The sequence below is a fragment of the Bos taurus genome, unplaced genomic scaffold (genome assembly GCF_002263795.3).
Source record: "Bos taurus isolate L1 Dominette 01449 registration number 42190680 breed Hereford unplaced genomic scaffold, ARS-UCD2.0 Leftover_ScbfJmS_752, whole genome shotgun sequence".
Lineage (NCBI taxonomy): Eukaryota > Metazoa > Chordata > Mammalia > Artiodactyla > Bovidae > Bos > Bos taurus.
Genome location: NW_020192051.1, coordinates 34,074 through 55,067, shown reverse-complemented (window position 1 = coordinate 55,067; position 20,994 = coordinate 34,074). Strand labels below are relative to the sequence as shown.

The window sequence follows — 20,994 nt, the reverse complement described above, 5'->3', positions numbered from 1 at the left end:
GATCCAACCAGTCCATCCTAAAGGAGGTCAGTCCTGGGTGTTCATTGGAGGGACTGATGCTGAAGCTGAAACTCCAATATTGTGGCCACCTCATGCAAAGAGTTGACTCACTGGAAAAGTCTCTGGTGCTGGGAGGGATTGGGGGCAAGAGGAGAAGGGGACGACAGAGGATGAGATGGCTGGATGGCATCACGGACTCAATGGACATGAGTTTGGGTGAACTCGAGGAGTTGGTGATGGACAGGGAGGTCTGGCATGCTGCGATTCATGGGGTCACAAAGAGTCGGACATGACTGAGCGACTGAACTGAACTGAATGTGCTGAGAGTGCTATGTCTAGATGATGGAAAAACAGTGAGGTTTCTATATATATGTATCATTTTAATCTTCTGCAGCAAATATGTCTAACAAAACATATAATAAATATTATTTTAAAATATACAATGTTTGACCCTGTTTATAAGAGAGGCCTTTTTAATATGATAAAATTTACTTTAGTGTAATTATTTCTCCCAGCAAACCAAATGCTTGTAAGCAAGCATTTCCTTGAACAATGCTAATTGTTTTTTAGACATGAACTAATCTTTTTTTTATTTTTTCACGTATTTATTTATTTTTGGCTGCACTGGATCTTATTGCTATGCTCAGGCTTTCTCTAGATACAATGCATCGGCTTCTCATCGATGTGGATTCTCTTGTTCTGAAGCATGGGCTGCAGAGCGTGTGGGCTTCAGTAGTTATGGCACACCGGCGTAGTCGCCACATGGCAGGTGGGATATCCCTGGACCAAGGACAGAACCTGTCTCCCCTGCATTGGCAGGTGAATGCTTAACCACAGGCCCAACATCGAAGTCCTAAAAAAAAAATTTTTTTGAAAGGGGAATTCCAGGCAGTTTCTACATTTGCAGTAATTACAGTGATTCAACAGTAACAGAGTGAATTTATTCAATGGTCCCATACACTGAGCATCCAATGTCCATGACTTTAATCCTCATTTGTTGCTGTTGTTCCGTCACTCAGTTGTGTCCGACTCTGTTACCCCATGCACGGCAGCATGCCAGGCTTCCCTGTCCTTCACTATCTCCCAGAGTCTGCTCAAACTCATGTCCACTGAGTCGGTGATGCCATCCAAGCATCTCATCCTCTGTCACTCCCTTCTCCTCCTGCCCTCAATCTTTCCCAGCATCAGGGTCTTTTCCAATGAGTCAGTTCTTCCCATCAGTTGGCCAAAATCCTTGTTGTCCAAAGGACTCTCATGAGTCTTCTCCAGCACCTCAAATGATCTAGAAAAATAATTAGTATGAAATTATTGCCATTTGAACCATCTCCTGAACGTGCCTTGCTTTATTTTAGAAAACTCATTTCCAGATTTCCTGCTTTTGCTTAGAAGAAGGTAAGAGAGCAGGCTGACCAAGAAATGCATCCTGGCCCAGGTCTCTAGCTAGGAACTGGGGTTTGTGCCATGGGGTGAGAAGGTGGAGCTCTGCAGAGCCTTCGTGTAATTGTGGCTTTGTAGGGTAGTCACGGGTCTAGAACAAGCTTGACTTTCGGCCAAAGCACCTCATGTGATTTTCAACGATTATAAAAGGAAATGAAAGGGAATAAGATGTAGTGTTCTGGTGCTATACTCTGTTTTTTAAAAGCAGGATGGTTATGCAGAGTCTTTGAGCACAGCAAAAAGGTTTTCTTATTTATTTATTTTTTTTTCCTCTTCCTATTTATAGCCAGATCAAATTCTTGAGAAATCTAGGTAAGGGGCCAAAGTTGAGGTTAATTGGTGTTAAATCCAGAACTGGAGGAAGCCAGGAAGATGGAAGAAGAAGTGGATGGGGCTGCAATCAGTAAAACCGGCACCGTCCTCCTGCAGCACACCCCTCTGAAGTGTAACCCACGGTGCTTTGTCTTCAGTCAATCCCTCCCGCTGGCCCCACGAGGACAGGAGAGTGATCAGCTTTGCCCACTGAGCACAGGGGTGGCTGGCCCAGTTAGTCTGCCCTGTGTTAAGAAATTGGGCCTGCAGCCCAGCACACAGGGCACCAGACCCATCCATTCTGCGTGTTTGGGCAAAAGTGGCTGAGGATGACAGTCCAACAAATACCAAAGCTGCTTCTGATTCCAGACTCACTCCTGAGTGCATTTTCTTTTAAAGTATAATCAGGTTCCCTCCTGATTGCACTTTGTCTGAGATTGCATAATAAACATGCTTTTCTTTAAAAAATTGCTTTGCATTGTCACTTCTGAACTATGTTGATGATATCGAATCTGACATAGCAACAGAGTTTGGTTTTTTGTTTTTATTTGCACTCAAGAAGGGTTCTGAAGACAGAAGACAGAAGAATGACCTGAGAAGTGTCACTCTTTTGGAGGCCAACGCTAAGGTGAAGGGTAATGCAATATCCAGGGAGAGGATACTTCTAAAAGATGAACTTCAATAAGATACTTTTGAGCATATTTTCCATGGGGTTTTAGTAGATGAAAAAGATCCAAATATGGAGAAAGAATGGCAGCCCACTCCAGTATTCTTGCCTGGGAAATCTCATTGTCAGAGGAGCCTGGGGGCCTACAGTCCATGGCATCACAAAGAGACAGACACAACTTAGCAACTGAACAACAACAACACACAATCAGGCAGATTGCGATTTGGGGAAACACTGCTTGATGGAAACGTAGAATAAAATGGAGAGTGAAGTGACCTAGCAATATGGAGGCATAGAGTTTTGGAAGAAATTAAAAGTGTATAGAATAATAGTTGCAAATATTCAAACAATAAAGTCTGTGGCTAAAGGGAAAAAAGAAAAAGATCCAAATAAAGAAAAGCAAGTATTTGTAAAAACAGTTAAAGATCAAGCTTCTGAAATTCAGGTCACAATGATGCTCACTGAGAGTTGTAAGCTATGAGGTCTTCATCACAGAAATCTTCTTCCTATCACCAGGGTGTGTATAGAAGGAGAAAAGCCCATGGGGATATTGGCTTACATGAATTGGGGGAATCTTAGATTGTTTTTACGGCAGTGCCAATTAGTAGAGGCCCATAATCCACAGGCGGTTTCTCAACAAGACTTGGTTCACATGACTGTTCAGATTGCCTGAGGAATGAGCTGTCTGTCCAGCAGGGAAGTCATCCACCAAGATGTGGCTGTTAGGAACTGTATCCCTGAGGACACACTTCAAGTTAAGATCGCAGACAATGCCGTCTGCAGAGACTTGTTTCCCACGGACTATGTCAATGCCTGGGGGACAATGAAAACAGGCGGGTTTGGTGGACGGCCCTTGAAAGTCTGGTTAATAATGAGTTCTCCAGTGCCAGTGACCTGTGGGCCTTCAGAGTGATGCTGTGGGAGCTAGCTTTTGACTCTGGGCCAAATGCCCTACGTGGACATGGACCCCTTTGACATGGCTGTGTGCCCTAAAAGACGGTTACCGGGCTGTCCTGAGGACCTGTTTGCTGTGCTGGCTTGTTGCTGGCCCTTCGATCTGGAAGGGAGAGCCCAGTTCTAGCAGCTGGTCATGTATAGCCACCTCTGCCATGTCCTGATGATTACAGATGAGTCACTAATTGCACCACATGTTCAGCTATATATCTTGAAAGAAAAAGATCAAAGAATTTATGCACCTGCCTTAAAACCACCACAGGTAAATACTATTAATAATCTTGTTTTTTCCTCTTAACATTTTTAAACACTTTTTTCCCAACATTTTTTCATTTCATTAATTATTTTGCTACGTTACTTTTGATAACTCCCTAACATACTGTATGGGTCTAACACCAGTAACTTAACCGGGATCCCGTTGGGAACATTTTAATTATTTTGAAGTTTTTGACATTTGAATAATACTACAAAAACATTTTGTCACATAAGTGTCTATATGTGTCTTAGTCACTCAGTTGTGTCCAACTCTTTGCAACCCACAAACTGTAGCTTGCCAGGCTTCTCTGTCCAGGGGGTTCTCCAGACAAGAACATTGGAATGGGTTGCCATTCCCTTCTCCAGGGGATCTTTCCAACAGGGATTGAACCCAGGTCTCCTGCATTGCAGGCAGATTCCTCACCATCTGAGCCAGCGGGGAAGCCCAAATGTCTCTATAATCCATGATTATTTAACAAGGCTAATAGGTATACTAAAATCCTCATTAGTGTGGAAATGGTTTCAGCAACTCAGAGAATGGAGCAAAAGCCAAGTGCTTAATAAGACATTGTCTGGACACTCTCCAGGGAGGGAGGGGTGGAAATCCTGGGAAGTGGTTTGCATCAGGAAGATTCCAGACTCCTGTGGGATCATAGCATAATGGAGGACAGAGAGAGCTGTCAAAGCCAGAGACCTTTTGCTGTGATTCAGCAGGGAGAGCATGAGGTGTGCCCAAGGGGACAGAAAAGACAAAAGAAACCAGAGGAAGAGCAGTCAAGTACTGAGACATGGTAAAACCTGAGGCTGAGGAGTTAAGAAAAAACAGGCAAAGATGACTCAGGACCCAGGAAAGGGATGGGTGAAAAGTCACTTCATGTTTTTGTGGAAATCTATTCCAAAAACTGAGTTTTGTATTTTCTATTTGTCTAACTCAAACTATTGGGGGATGTCAAAAAATCTTTAAAAGTTTATATGTATTTAATGAAATTCCATAGACTGAATGTTTAACATCCAGGTAGAGAGACTGTGTGCACCCTGCTTATCTTTACTACTGGGGACAAATTTCTGGCCTTTAATCCTATTATCTTCAATGTATAAAATGGACATGACATTTTTCAGATTTGCTTAAAGTTTATGTTTTTTGAGCAAAGATTGTGGACAACTTTGCTTAAAGGTTGTTTGGTTAGCAGGACTTTTCAGGTGGTGCTAGTGGTAAAGAACCCTCCCTATCAGTGCAGGAGACCTAAGAGATGCTGGTTCCATCTCTGGGCCAAGAAGATCCTCTGGAAGAGAGCATGGCAACCCACTCCAGTATTCTTGCCTGGCGAATCCCATGAACAAAGAAGCCTGGTGGGCTAAGGTTCATAAGGTTGCAAAGAGTTAGACATGACTGAAGCGACTTAGCATGCAACACGCCTTAGAAGGGAGAGGTTGGCTACTGCCCTGTAGGGACTAGAGGTTGTCCCCTGCCCATCAGGGCCGTGTACTCACATTCTAGGCTTCTTTCCTCCAAAAGAGACTTTGTTTCTATTCCAGAAGAAAATACAGGATCTTTCTTACTGAGGAGGAGAGCAGGAGTAGATGTGTCAGCCATCTATTTAAGCTCTGAGTTTCATAACCTGGAATTGATGCATAAACCCCACTGCACACACAGGTACACGTGCCTCTACCCTCTCCCTCTGTGGGGAACCAGGGCTATGTTTACTCGGCAACGAAACAGTCTGATCCTTGATCCAGATCTCACGACGGGATGGTGTGTGCACAGTTGGCTAGCATGTATGTTTGTATGCATACACATACACTTGTATACTGATATATACATGCTACCCAGGTATACATGCACACTCATAAAGACTCACATAAATAACTGTGGTAATAAAACTCACTAACTCGCAAGTAGGATCTCAGACCTGTCAGAATTTCAGACAAAATACCGAGAAATGGATCAACGGAAGCAATGGGATGTCTCAAGATCAGGGTAAAAGGATGGTGACTCCTCCCCAGCTCCCACACCCCACCCTCCTTCGCCGAGTTGCTCACTTGCTCTGATGAAACAAGCCGCCATGTTTTGTTCAGCCCTATGGAGAGGTCCGGGCTTCCCTGGTGGCATTGGGGGTAACAAACCCGCTTGTCATTGCTAGAGACCTAAGAGATGCCAGCTCAATCCCTGAATCAGAAAGATCCCCTGGAGGAAGGCATGGCAACCTACTCCAGTATTCTTGCCTGGAGAATCCCATGGACAGAGGGAGCCTGGTATAGGGTCGCAAAGGGTCTGACACAGCTGAAGCGACTTAGCAGGTACACACAGACATATGGAGAGGACTGGGTTCCCTGGTGGCTCAGCCGTGAAGAATCCGCCCGCCAATGCAGGAGACTTGGGTTTGATCCCTGGGTTGGGAAGATCTCCTGGAGAAAGAAATAGCAACCCACTCCAGTATTCTTGCCTGGAGAATTCCACGGACATAGGAGCCTGGTAGGCTACAGGCCATGGGGTTTCACAGAGTCTGACATGACTGAGTGACGACTAAACAATAAATGGAGAGGCCCACATCACAAGGACAAAGGACAGCCTCCTGCCAACTGCCCCAAGAACTGAATCCAGCCCCACCTCATGTGTAAGCTTGGAAGCACATCCTTTTCCATTCAGGCCTTGAAGGGACCACAGCCCGAGTCTGGTCAGACTCAGTATCAGAGAACCAACCTACACTGAACCATTAGAAATGGTGATGTAATAAAGGCTGTGACAAACCTAGACACCGTTTTAGAAAACAGAGACATCACTTTGCCGACAAATATCCGTCTGGTCAACACTCTAATATTTCCAGTAGTCATGTACGGATGTGAAAGCAGGACCATAAAGAAGGCTGAGCACCGAAGAACTGATGCTTGTTTAACCATGGTGTTGGAGAAGACTCAGGAGAGTCCCTTGAACAGCAAGGAGATCAAACCAGTCAATCTTGAAGGAAATCAACCCTGAATATTCGACTGATGCTGAAGCTGAAGCTCCAATACTTTGGCCACCTGATGGGAAGAGCTGACTCACTTGAAAAGACTCTGATGCTGGGAAAGATTGAAGGCATGAAAAGAAGTTGTCAACAGGATGAGATGGTTGGATGGCATCACCGACTCAGTGGACATGAGTTAGAACAAACTCTTCGAGATGGTGAAGGACAGGGAAGTCTGGCATGCTGCAGTCTATGGGGTCACAGAGTCGGACATGACTGAGTGACTGAACAACAAGAATAAGGCTGTAGTTTTAAAACACTAAATTTTAGGTTAATTGCACTAATATGTGCTCTTACCTATCCTGTAAAACTGCTCAGATGCATCCCATATGTGAAATGTTAGTCGCTCAGTCATATCCGACTCCTTGTGACCCCATGGGCTGGGACTTGCCAGGCTCTTCTGTCCATGGGATTCTCCAGTCAAGAATACTGGAGTGGGTTGCCATTTCCTTCTCCAGGAGATCTTCCAGACCCCGGGATTGGACCCGTGGCTCCTGCATTGCAGGCAGACTCTTTATCATGTAAGCCACCAGGGAAGCTCAAGCCTGTTGATTATATAATATTGCCCCTAACACCCTCACCCCCCCACCCCCCACCCCTGAGTTTCTCATACAGTGTTAACAGACACAAAAACAAATGGAGGCCCAGTCAGTCTTCTCCATTCAAGGACAACTTAGGTGATCTGATATAGGGGTCTCACACAGGCAACACTGCTTTTCAAGAATTTATTTTCAAGTAATTATAAATTCACCTCTTCCTCCTGATTTGTGATCTAAAATATTTTTCTTCCCACTCCTGATGTAATATGTAATCATTCACAGGCAGGAATGGGGGCAGTCAAGGGGGTGTGCAGCTGTGCACGAGCACCTGTGCTCTGGGAAAGGGGACAGGGCTGGGACCACGGGGCTCCCCCAGGAAATCTAGGTGGGTGGGGGATCCTATCCTAAGGTCCAGGGGAAGGGAGTTGTGGCTCCATGAGGTTGCAGGGCTGAGCCACCAGACCCACTGTGATGAGGATGCAGAAAGGACAGCAGGGACAGAAGGGGAAGGTGGCCCCAGAGTGGCAGGAGGCTCACAAGTGAGGGGCCACAGAAGAACCCCAGCAAGCAGGGCCCCACTAGCCCTTCCCAACAGCTCTGTCAGAGCCAGTCTGCACCTCCAGGGAGCCCAGCAGGCCCAGACAGGACTCAGAGACACCACAGAGGGGAGGCTGTGCAGGAGCCTGGCCAGGCTGGGGCCTCTCTCCCAGGGGAAGAGTGGGGAGGAGGCGGACAGAGGAGGGGCTGAATTCCAGTCCCCCAGGAATCTGGCATCTGGAAATCTTGAGTCAGAGCAGAAGACACACCCATGTAAGATGAGCCTGAGGCATAAAGGGAGAAGGAAGGAGTGGGTCACACAGCAAGAACACACCCCTGTACCCTTCACTCAGAACTGCTCCAGAGAACCAGAGGATGGGGGAAAAACACACACATGCCTCTTTTTATATACAATTACATATTTAATTTGGTCACAAATTCATAAAATTGTATATTTCATAACATTTTGATAGTTTTTATACTTTTTATAACATTCCACATTTGTCAAAATGTATAAAACTATATATAAAATTATACTATTTGTATATAACATCACATATTTAATTTAGTCACAAAGTCATGAAATTGCATATTTATATAAAATTGGAAAATTTTTATGTAACTGCCATGTAATTTGGTCACAAATTCATCCAATTGCTAATTTATATAAAATTATAAAATTTGTATACAACATTGCATATTTAATTTGGCCACAAATTCTTTAAATTGCATGTTTATAGAAAATTGCAAAATTTGTATATAACACTGAATATTCAATTTGGTTCAAAATCATAAAATTGCACATTTACATAAAATTATAAAATTTGTATATGACATTGCACATTTATTTTTTTAATTATTTTTTGTATATTTAATGAATTTTTACTATCCAATTTTTAGATGAGATATAGTATTATAGTTGCTTTTTTATTTTTTAATTTAAATTTATTTATTTTAATTAGAGGCTAATTACTTTACAATATTGTATTGGTTTTGCCATACATCAACATGAATCCATGTGGACATTGCATATTAAAATTGGTCACAAATTCATTACTGAGGAGAAACCTGAACAGGCATCCAGTCTTCAAGTAACACTTTAAATTGTCACATTTGCACTGGCCTAAAGCAGTAATGCTTCCCGGATGGCTCAGCAGGCAAAGAACTCGCCTGCAGCGCAGGAGACACAGGACACACGGGTTCGATCCCTGGATCAGGAAGATCCCCTGGAGTAGGAAATGGCAACTCACTCCAGTATTCTTGCCTGAAGAATCCCATGGACAGAGGAGTCTGGCAGGCTTAGTTCACGAGGTTGCAAAGAGTCGGACACGACTGAGCGACTAAGCACCCACCGGAAAGCAACAAAGGAGTCAAGTTTCACGTTTCTTGAAGGTTCTCATTAGTAAAACACACAATAAATGTGTACAAATGAATATACATAACAAATACTGACAAGGCTGATACTCTAGATGGGCACTCAAGGAAGTCTTCTGAGAAAGGGACAAGTGACCTGACATTTGACTATTTATTTTTTTAAACTGTTTTACAAATGCACATGCTTTTTGTAACATATAGGTGACAGTTTCAAATTTTATTGTATCTTATTTATTTTAGCTGTGCAGACTTCACTGCAGCACACAGGCTCCTCTAGCTGTGATGTGCAGACTCTAGAGCACATGGGCTCAGTTGCAGAGCACATGCTTAGTTGTGGTGTGTGGGATCTCAGTTCCCCAACCAGAGACTGAACCCGGGCTCCTTGCATTGGGAGTGCAGAGTCTTAACCACTGAACCGCCAGGGAAGTCCCAGGAATTCATTTCTATCTCCTTCTGGGGATGAAGGCAGAGTGTCCTGCACAGAAGGAACAGTAAAGACAGGAAACACCTGACTTCCAGGAGAGGGAGGGACATCAGGGCCAGAGGGATGTAGCACCAAGACCATGGGGTCAGCCCTTCTCAAAACACAAGTGAACTCCACACACTGTATCCATTTGTACCTACATTTTAGGCAATTCCAGTTTTGACCACACCAGTCACATCAACCTTGGGAAGACAACATACAAGCCTTGAGATGGACTAGACCAAAAACCTCCCTGAGAATTGCTTCTGCTATTAAATTATCCTGCAGTGATTGGAATACTATGGAGAAGGGTTTAGCAGAAGGTAAAAAAAAATTTTTTAATTAAAAAAAATACAAAACCCTAATATAGCAGGCATTTTAGGTCAGTTCTCACAGTATTTAAGAATCAGCATTTCTGTGTCTTTTCTGCAGAAGGTCAAAGCTTACAGAGGGGCTGAGATCCTTAATCAGCCAATTCAAACACAAAAAGGCAATTCTGGGCTCAGAGCACCAGTATCAAGGGGGGCCCATCTAGTGCGGAGCAAGCCAACACTGAACATAACCCAGGAGCCCGTCCATTCTTCCTCCCAGACTATGGCAGATCCCTGTCCTCTCTTCCTTGAGCCCAGATGCAATGAAGGTCACTGATAAGAGCAGACGTGACAGAAAATATCTGACAGTCATATATAACCCATGTCCCACCCTAACCTCCCAGATGAGCAGGAGGAAGCCCGGGGAATGACAGCCCAGTTCACGGTCACCAGACACAACACGGGGGTGCCACTTCCCCTCCCTCTCTGCTCACTTGTTAACATCTCCCTATGAAAAATACAAATATTTACCCAACTATAAAGTTGACATGTTTAAAGCCTGGACCCTAAAGAAGTCGCCAGGCAATCCCAAAGTGGTCAAATTCCCCCAGCAGTGGGCTTGCTCTCCTTTATTGGTGTTGTTGTTTTGTAGGTTTTTGTTTGTTTTTGCCTCATGGCTTGTGGGATCTTACTTTTTTTTTTCCCTCATGGCTTGTAGGATCTTACTTTCTGACCAGGGATTGAACTCAGGGCTCTCAGGGCAGAGTCCTAACCACTGAACAGCCAGGGAATGCCCTCCTTTTGTATTTCTAATTGCTTTGGATTGCCAGTACTCAACCAGGTAGCCCACATAAACCTAGAAATTATGTTTGCAAAATGTTTTTCTACACATATAAATACATGCACAAACATAAAAGTACCAAGACATACAAGATGTTTGCACTTTAATGATGTATATTACAAGTTACGGGGCCTCCCTGGTGGCTCAGTCGGTAAGGAGTCTGCCTGCAGTGCAGGAGACCTAGGTTCCATCCCTGGGTAGGGAAGATCCTCTGGAGAAGGAAACGGCAACCCACTCCAGTACTCTTGCCTGGAGAAACCCCATGGACAGGAGAGCCTGGTGGGGACAGTCCATAGGGTTGCAGAGAGTTGGACATGACTCAGTGACTAACACCTTCATTATAAGTTACATCATTAAATGCATACATACTAACATGAATGACAAATTTCAAACAAATACAAATAAAAACTAGAAGTCTATTAGGAGTGTGTCCTGAACTGAAAGATTGAGGTGCTCAAACGGTCAGGGCACAGCAGAGCCTGTCTCACATTCTTCATAAACATGTTAATACTTTCCTGAGTTCAGCAGGCGCTCCTGAATTGTCTCATTTGTCAACCTTTGCCCCAGCATTTCCAAGGCATCCATCGGGGTGTTGACTGAGGTCCCCTGTCCCTTCTTGGTGACTGGCAGCATTTCACACAGGGCATCCGGAGAGACCCAGGCCTATTCTCTGGCCACAAGGATCTTATTTCATGTGAGGCCCAACTGCCTCAGGAGTGAATCACAGAAGTCACAAGGAAAAGATAGCTGCAAAGTCACTGAAGAATAGCTTCAGGCCTAGGTTGGGGGAAAGTCAATGAGACAGAGTTGGAACGGGCTTTCACAAAGGCCAAGGACCCTCAATTCAGGCCTAGACTTCAGGATGGGAACCTGAGGAGCTCCCCCTGCTGGTAATCCTGCTGCTCTGCGCCCCTGACCTGCTTCCCAGCAGCAAACAAGCCACACAGGCACTGGGCATTGGACTTGGCCAGCACTCAGAGCAGTTGGGGGCAGTCCAGGTCAGCAGAGAGTCCTGCCCCAAGCAGGGGATGAGGGCCCATCTGGAAGAGGTGACTGCTGTCACAGAGGGAGAAGGCATCTGTGATAGGAGACAGAGGGTGGGACAGCGAGGTGCAACAGACCTCAGAGGAGGGCACCTGCCTTTCTCAATAGGGTGAGGCCCCCTGGCTGCCACCTCTGCACTGGGGACAAAGCAAAGGCCTGGAGGGAAGAAGGTCTCCGGCCTCACACCCCGCTCAGCCTCACCGCCTGACCCTGCGGTAAGGCTCGATGGGGACAGACTCCGAGCAAAAATTTAACCTTAAAATGGAGCAAACACCACCCGCCTCATGGACTGTGCTGCAGATTCAACGCTGTGTGTGTGAAATGCTGTGCACACCACCATCCACAGTACATAAGGAGGGCACCCAACACAAGTTTATATTCTCTAACAGTTACACTGAAAACATAAAAAATAACAATACTAGTTTTCATAAAATATGGTACTAACTCAAAGTATTCTAAAAAATTTCCTTTCAATATGTAATATAGATAGCTAATGGGAAGTGGCTTGATAACACAGAGAGCTCGATCCGGTGCTCTGTGATAACCTAAGGGAGGTGGGATGGGGGCGCTGGAAGGAGGCTCAAGAGGGAGGGGATATATGTGCACCTATGGCTGGTTCATGTTGCTGTACAGCAGAAATAAGCACAACATTGTGAAGCAATTATCCTCCAATTAAAAGTAAGTTAAGAATTTTTTTCACTGCAATATGTAGTGTTAGTTGCTCAGTTGTGTGTCTGACTCTTTGTGACTTCATGGACTGTAGCCTGTCAGGCTCCTCTGTCCATGAGATCCTCCAGGCAAGAATACTGGAGTGGGTTGCCATTCCCTTCTCCAAGGGATCTTCCTGACCCAGGGACTGAACCCTGTTCTCTTGCATTACAGGAGAATTCTTTACCATCTGAGCCACCAGGGAAGCCCCTCAACATGTAATGAATATACCAAAAAAAAAAAAAAAAACTGTTAACGAGACAAATTACAGTCCTTTTTTCTACCAAGTCCTTGAACTACAGTATCGAGTTATATACTACAGCTTACTAGATTTAGCCACAGTTCAGGCACTCCTTGGGGCTTCCCAGGTGGCGCCAGTGTAAAGAACCTGCTTGCTAATGCAGGAGATGTAAGATGTGGGTTCAATCCCTGGGTTGGAATGATCCCTGGAGGAGGGCATGGTAACCCACTCCAGTATTCTTGCCTGGAGAATCCCATGGATTAAGGAGCCTCACAGGCTACAGTCCATGGGGTTGCAAAGAGCCAGACATGATTAAAGAGACTTAGCATGCATGGACAGGCGCTCCACAGCCTCCCTGGGCCAGGGGGTGCCCTGCTGGACAGCACAACGTCTCAGATGTCTCAGAGTGGGTCAACCTGGCCCTGAGCAACCAGGGAGGAGAGAGGATGGTGGAGAAGGGAAGGACAGGGAGGTGTTAGGGGCCACTCTTAGAGGACAGAGGGGAGCAGGGTGGGAATTAGAGTCCTGATGGTTCAGGGACAAGCCATCCCCTCTCTGAGTTGCCCTAACCTCTATGGAGACAGAAATTAGGACACTGTCCCTCCTCCCTCCACTCCTGATCCCCTGCCCAGGAAAAAAACACTCGCTTTCAGTGGCGTCTGTTGGAACCAGCAGCCATCTTCTCCTCTGAGATCCTTCAAGTGCTGCTGGTTTCTGTAAAACACAATGGAGAGCAGCATTGGTCTTAACCGGGGGTCCTAGGTTACAGAACTGAGCCTAGTAAACCTTGTTCTGAAATTCTGGCAGATGCAGCTGTAAGCAAATCAAAACCAATGCAGGATCTTTGAAGGGAGTGGACAAAAGAGTCACTATTTTATATACGATTGTATTCTTATAAAACTCTAATGGTTCAACAATAATATGTAAATGTGAGGGTGGGTGGTGAATGTTAAAAATTATGACAATAAATTCTATAATGAATTATGAGTCGGATAAACTCATAAGGTTATGGAACATTGTAATACAAAGATACAGCCTCAACAAGAAATGAGCAATTTACCAAAGGAAAACACACATGGAGTTGAGGTATTATAAAACTCTTAACTTAAAATGCTAACTCTTTTCATAAGAAAAATATAGAATAGCTAAAAGATCTCAATTCCTCCTAGATTAATTTATAAATTAAGGTAATACTCAAAACCCTCAAAACTATTGAAATGATATGACCCCAAACTCTAAACGTCTCTGTATGTGTGTGTGTGTGTGTGTGTGTGTGTGTGTGTATACATATATAATATACATATGTTTAGTCACTGAGTCATGTCTGACTCTTTGCGACCCCATGGACTGTAGCCTGCTGGGCTCCTCTGTCCATGGGGATTCTCCAGGCAAGAATACTGGGGTGGGTTGCCATGCCCTCCTCATAGATATAGATATATATATATATATATATATATATACACACACATATACATAGTGAAAATACTTCTATATGTTGACAAAGAAATTTTACTTCAAGTAGATTCAACTTAACAATACTTTTGAAATAAATGTGAAATTCCCACTATGATGAGGAATGGCTTAAAAGTATGTAACAGTCACAGAGAAAAATATTATGTAGCTCTGACTCCATCACTGGGTCAGTCATGGGAGGAATGATTACCCTTCGCCTGCCCTGTTCTAGACGAGGGATGTGGTGACAAGACAGATGAGAAGTAGCATCAGAGCTGCCAGTGGACCAGAACAGGGGTTGGGGCTCCCTTCCCCTCCATGCCCTGGTCTCTCTCCAGAGCAGGGGGTGGGCTCCCTTCCCTCCATGCCCCGGTCTCCCTCCATCACCACCTCCCCAGAGAAGAGGAGACCTGACCCATTGCCTCTCCCTGTCTCTACCACAGTCCCAAGCAAGCAGAAGGGCCAGAGCCCCACACTCACCAACAGACAATCTGCTTGCTGCATCTCAGGACTGGGCGTTGTCTTCTGTCAGCTTCTTTATCTGCCAAGGGACCAGAATGGAAAGTGAATCTCCATTGGTCAGCCTGTTGTTGTGTGCATGGTCCAGAGCCCCAGACCCTCCTGGGGGACATAAGTGCCAGAAAAGGGCCTCGAAAAAGCAAGGCACTGACCCAGGAATCACAAACCCACAAACCCCTACAGCTTCTGGGGGGACAGTGGGTTCTGCCTTCCCACCTACACCTGTGCTGTGCCCCCCAAGTGGGCATAGACTCAGCACATCTGGGCTCTGCTGATGGCACCCAGACTCTGGTGTGATGCTAAGGGGAAACTGAGCACCCCTGCCTGACATCCCCCATGTCCCAGGCTACAGAGTGAGGGTGTCTCAAACAGTAAGGACAGGGCCAGCGCTGCCAACCAGCCTTAGGACAGCTCTCAGCAGGCCAGTCTCCCTCCTACCTTCAGCCTAGAGCCCCCAGGCCAGTTGAGAGAGTCAGGGACAACAGCATAGGACAAACCGGGGACCGTGTCCACCCTGGGCTTTGCTGTGATGCAGTTACTGAGGGTCTGAGGCCGCCAGATGCTGGAGAAACCGATCACCTTGTGCCAGCACTCATTAAAGAGACCTAGAAGAGAAGAGACATCCACTGAGTGGTGGGGAGGGCGCTCTTGCCGCACCTCCCTTCCTAGGGACAGGGTGCAGGTTGGGGGCTCAGACACTGAACAAAGAGCCCCAGGCCTGTGACTGCAAGCGGGACGTTCTGAATCTGGAGAACCCTCATGGAGGAGAAAAGAAGGGAGAAAATGAAGTAAAATGAAACCCATGTAAAATCTCTGTGCAGTGCTACTGAACCACCCTCTTCTCCTGCCTCCCACCAGACTCGGCCAGGGGAAGAGGGGACCGTCAGCTGAGTTGGGGCCCGATGTGATCAGTTTTGTAGGACCAGGTGAGGTGGAGGACGAGGGGTTTCCTGGGGAACAAGATCAGAGACAAGCCAGGAGGAACAGGAGGATTGGGGAGATGGAGGAGGGAGCCAGCACCTCCTCCTTCCCTTCTAGAACCTCACCTGTAAAGTAGCACCATACCACATCCGATTAGGACAGTGGTGATTACAGATGCAATTTTAATCACCAGCCTTGAAGAGCCTGAGGAGGGAGAGGGAGTCATGGGTAGTCTCTGGCTCATGGTTGCTAGCTCTCCAGAACTGGGGCCTCCCCATGGGCAAGGGTACTTGATTCTTGGTCCGCACACTTGATGTTGCTCCAGGGGGTACAGTCCATGACCATGACCTTCCCATCAGGGCACCTGGGTACAGACACAGGGGACCCATCAGGGACAGCTGGCTGGATGAGGAGAAAGAGGGGGCAGCCTCCCGTCCTGGGTCCCCTGACAAGACAGTGGAGGGAGACAGGCTCTTGCTGTCTGCAGGGAGGGTCCCCTCACTCCCTCTCACTGGGCGGGAGAACAATCCAGGATTGTGTACTGTGGCCCCAGGCTCCTACTGAGTGTCAGAGCTGTCCTTCAGGAGCTGGGCTTCCTCTTCAAGGCCCGTCTGGCCTCCCTGGGCTGCACGGAAGCTCTGTGAGGCCGGGGGCCTCATCCAGGTCAAAGGTCACAAGTTTGACTCATCCTCCAGTCAAAGTTGAATACGGGGCCCTCTCATCCACCTGGTTGGCCTCTTCCTACTAAATCTCAGCCAATACGAGCATCAGAGGATAGTGAATTACTATTGGCCCTGAGTCCTCGAATAGGAAAGATTCAGGTGCTATTGGGGAACAAGGGGCTGGGTGTGAGCCTGTCGAGTGGCTTCCCGTTTTGATAGAACCCTGAAGGAGCACACACGTGCCTCCTCATGACTTCTGTCTGCTGTCCGCAACTCTGTCTTTCTAGCCCTCCTGAGGAGAGGTGAGGAAGGGCCACTGGAAAGGCATGCAGGACAGTGGTGGTAGGAGCACTGGCAGCCTCAGGAGACCCCACAGGCACAAGGAAGCTCTGGAGGTGGAGGGCTTCACGGAAGCAGGAGAGAGAAAGTGGGGTTACAAGGAAACTTGGGGTCTCCTGTGGGTTGGAAGCCCCCCTAGGCTCCTGTGTCTCACCATGGTGCTGCATTTTGACAGAATTCAGGTGCATCTTCTCCACGGAAAAGTGCCAGGTTTGCACTGACACTCAGTGTCCTTGGTTGGGGTGCAGCGATTTTTTTCTTCTTCTCCTAGAGACCAAAGATAAGGTTTTGAGGGTGTGTTTCCCTCATATGTCTCTCAACCCTTCTTCACAACCCAGATCTCCATCCACTCAGTTCAAGAAGTAATTCGGAGGGCTTGCTGGGTGGTCCAGTGGTTAAGAATCCGCCTGTCAAAGCAGGGGACACAGGTTCCATCCCTGGTCTGGGAAGATCCCATATGTTTCGGGGCAGCTAAGCCCGTGTGCCACAACTACTGATTTTAGCTCTGACTCCATCACTCGGTCAGTCATGGGAGGAGTGATTACCCTTCGCCTGCCCTGTTCCAGACGAGGGATGTGGTGACAAGACAGATGAGAAGTAGCATCAGAGCTGCCAGTGGACCAGAGCAGGGGGTGGGCTCCCTTCCCTCCATGCCCCAGTCTCCCTCCATCACCACCTCCCCAGAGAAGAGGAGACCTGACCCACTGCCTCTCTACCACAGTCCCAAGCAAGCAGAAGGGCCAGAGCCCCACACTCACCAACAGACAATCTGCTTGCTGCATCTCGGACTGGGCGTTGTCTTCTGTCAGCTTCTTTTCCTGCCAAGGGACCAGAATGGAAAGTGAATCTCCATTGGTCAGCCTGTTGTTGTGTGCATGGTCCAGAGCCCCAGACCCTCCTGGGGGACATAAGTGCCAGAAAAGGGCCTCGAAAAAGCAAGGCACTGACCCAGGAGTCACAAACCCACAAACCCCTACAGCTTCTGGGGGGACAGTGGGTTCTGCCTTCCCACCTACACTTGTGCTGTGCCCCCCAAGTGGGCATAGACTCAGCACATCTGGGCTCTGCTGATGGCACCCAGACTCTGGTGTGATGCTAAGGGGAACTGAGCACCCCTGCCTGACACCCCCCATGCCCCAGGCTACAGAGTGAGGGTGTCTCAAATAGTAAGGACAGGGCCAGCGCTGCCAACCAGCCTTAGGACAGCTCTCAGCAGGCCAGTCTCCCTCCTACATTCAGCCTAGAGCCCCCAGGCCAGTTGAGAGAGTCAGGGACAACAGCATAGGACAAACCAAAGACCGTGTCCACCCTGGGCTTTGCTGTGATGCAGTTACTGAGGGTCTGAGGCCGCCAGATGCTGGAGAAACCGATCACCTTGTGCCAGCACTCATTAAAGAGACCTAGAAGAGAAGAGACATCCACTGAGTGGTGGGGAGGGCGCTCTTGCCGCACCTCCCTTTCTAGGGACAGGGTGCAGGTTGGGGGCTCAGACACTGAACAAAGAGCCCCAGGCCTGTGACTGCAAGCAGGACATTCTGAATCTGGAGAACCCTCAGGGAGGAGAAAAGAAGGGAGAAAATGAAGTAAAATGAAACCCATGTAAAATCTCTGTGCAGTGCTACTGAACCACCCTCTTCTGCCTCCTCCCACCAGACTCGGCCAGGGGGAAGAGGGGACCGTCAGCTGAGTTGGGGGCCCGATGTGATCAGTTTTGTAGGACCCGGTGAGGTGGGAGGAGGAGGGGTTTCCTGGGGAACAAGATCAGAGACAAGCCAGGAGGAACAGGAGGATTGGGGAGATGGAGGAGGGAGCCAGCACCATCTCCTTCCCTTCTAGAACCTCACCTTTCAAGCAGCACCATACCATACATCCGATTAGGAAAACGGTGATTACAATTCCAGTTACAATTCCAATCACCAGCCTTGAAGAGCCTGAGGAGGGAGAGGGAGTGATGGGTAGTCTCTGGCTCATGGTTGTTAGCTCTCCAGGAACTGGGGCCTCCCCATGGGCAAGGGTACTTGATTCTTGGTCCACACACTTGATATTGCTCCGGAGGGTACAGTTCATGTCCATGTCCTTCCCATCAGGGCACCTGGGTACAGACACAGGGGGACCCATCAGGGACAGCTGGCTGGATGAGGAGAAAGAGGGGGCAGCCTCCCGTCCTGGGTCCCCTGACAAGACAGTGGAGGGGAGACAGGCTCTTGCTGTCTGCAGGGGAGGGTCCCCTCACTCCCCTTCCCTGGGTGGGAGAAGGATCCAATATTGTGTACTGCGGCCCGCAGGCTCCTACTGAGTGTTCAGAGCTGTCCTTCAGGAGCTGGGCTTCTTCTGCAAGGCCTGCCTGGCCTCCCTGGGCTGCATGGGAAGCTCTGTGAGGGGCAAGGGGGGGCCTCGTCCAGCTCAAGGGTCAGAAGGGTGTGGGCACAAGTTTGACTCATCCTCCAGTCAAAGTTGAATATGAGGCCCTCTCATCCACCTGTTGACTCTTCCTACCAATCTCAGCCAACACTGGAGCATCAGAGGATAGTGAATTACTATTGGCCCCCGAGTCCCCAAAGAGGAAAGATTCAGGTGCTACTGGGCAACAAGGGGCTGGGTGTGAGGCCTGTCGAGTTGGCTCCGGTTTTATAGGAACCTTGAAGGAGCACACACGTGGCCTCCTCATGACTTCTGTCTGCTGTCAGCACTTCGGTCTTTCTAGGCCGCTCCCGAGGAGACATGGGAAGGGGCCACCGGGAAAGCCCTGCAGGACAAACAGTGGTGGTAGGGAGCACCGCTGCAGGCTCAGGAGACCGCACAGGCACAAGGGAGCTCTGGGAGGTGGGAGGGGCTTCACGGAAGCAGGAGAGAGAAGTGGGTACAAGGAAACTTGGGTCTCCTGTGGGTTGGAAGCCCCCCTAGGCTCCTGTGTCTCACCTGGTGCTGCATTTTTGACAGAATTCAGGTGCATCCTCTCCACGGAAAGTGCCAGATTTGCACTGACACTTAGTGTCCTCGATCAGGATGCAGCAATTTTTTTCTTCTTCTCCTAGAGACCACAGATAAGGTTTTGAGGGTGTGTTTCCCTCATATGTCTCTCAACCCTTCTTCACAACCCAGATCTCCATCCACTCAGTTCAAGAAGTAATTCAGAGGGCTTCCTGGGTGGTCCAGTGGTTAAGAATCCACCTGTCAAAGCAGGGGACACAGGTTCCATCCCTGGTCTGGGAAGATCCCATATGTTGCGGGGCAGCTAAGCCCGTGTGCCACAACTACTGATCCTGTGCTCTAGGGCCAGTGCACCACGATGAGAAGCAACAAGGAGTAGCCCCCCTCACCACAACTAGAGAAAGCCCTTGTTACACAACAAAGACACAGAACAGCCAAAAATAAATGAATTAATCTATTTTTAAGTAATTTTGGGCTCATTTTCTGTGGCAACACACATAGACCATCCATAGAACAGCCACTGTTCGCGTGTCACCAATAGAGGCATACAAAAGGGACTGTGCATCATTACGGATTGCATCAGGGTTGTGAAGAAAAATGTTTTAGATCACAAATGAGGAGCAAGTGGGCTGGGGTGAGGTGTAATCTGAGATGCTGTGGATGGAGAGGAACCCTTGGGTGATGTCCCAACGGGTGATGCCCTGCTGGAGAGGCAGAGGGACCTCAGGTCATGAAGGCTGAGAGAGGCTGAGACCCCAGAGCAGAGGGCATGGTGCCCACAGGAGCCTGGTCCAGGATCAGACACATCACACAGCTCAAACCCAGCCCTGCCCCACTCCCCCAGGCCTTCTGCACTGTTACCATCCAGCCCCCTTCATCAAGGGACACGTTATTCTCCTCTTTCCAGCTGATGTTCTGAAAGACTTCCCTACCAGTTGGCATGCGTTATGCAAATAACTTCTGCTTTCATTATTTTACTGACCTAAGACAGGATGAAGACCTAGCTGGGCTGGAAATCAGGTCTTTGACTCCTCGTCCCATTTAAATCCCATCTCATCACTCAGCACCCTAACTGCAGGCATGGGAGACTGCAGGTTCTGTACCTGATTTGCAAGTCATGCAAAGTAAGCAAGAAGGGAGAGCGTTTGAATGATTGGTGTAGTCTATCCCATTGGTGTATGTGGCACAACCTCCAATGGCTTCTTTCATATACAATCCTGGGAAGGAAGGGAAAAGCTGGTGAGGAAATCCCCGCAGGATTCCCTGAGGCTGCCAGTGTGGCTGGGGAGGCCTCTTTTGGCCATCTGTGGAATCCACAAGGGGAACTCTCCTCAACCGGGCTTTCACCTTTTGATTCTTCATCTAACACATACCCTAGACCAGCACTGCCGACAGAAATATATTACAAGCCACACATCCAAGTCACATTCATAGCTGGCACATTAAAAAGTAAAAAGAAAGGCCAGGACTTCCCTGGTGGCT

At 47.8% G+C, this 20,994-nt stretch overlaps 1 protein-coding gene across 5 annotated transcripts in view; it reads right to left on the bottom strand.

Annotated features, from left to right (window-relative positions):
* Positions 1–20,994, bottom strand: part of LOC784541 (tumor necrosis factor receptor superfamily member 10A) — a 102,201-nt gene that overhangs the window by 53,859 nt on the left and 27,348 nt on the right. For 2 of the 5 annotated variants that reach the window (XM_024989232.2, XM_024989231.2), the window contains exons 3-7: positions 20,616–20,729; positions 19,501–19,612; positions 18,426–18,673; positions 17,874–17,981; positions 17,098–17,399 (exon numbers count right to left, since the gene is read on the bottom strand). The exons of 2 other annotated variants lie outside the window; for them this stretch is intronic. In XM_024989232.2, the coding sequence (XP_024845000.2) occupies positions 17,251–17,399; positions 17,874–17,981; positions 18,426–18,673; positions 19,501–19,612; positions 20,616–20,729 (731 nt within the window). In that variant the 3' untranslated portion in view covers positions 17,098–17,250. Of the gene's footprint in view, positions 1–10,781; positions 13,403–14,620; positions 14,682–17,097; positions 17,400–17,873; positions 17,982–18,425; positions 18,674–19,500; positions 19,613–20,615; positions 20,730–20,994 lie in introns of those variants that run through there. One more of the 5 variants, XM_059884496.1, reaches the window with a different exon arrangement.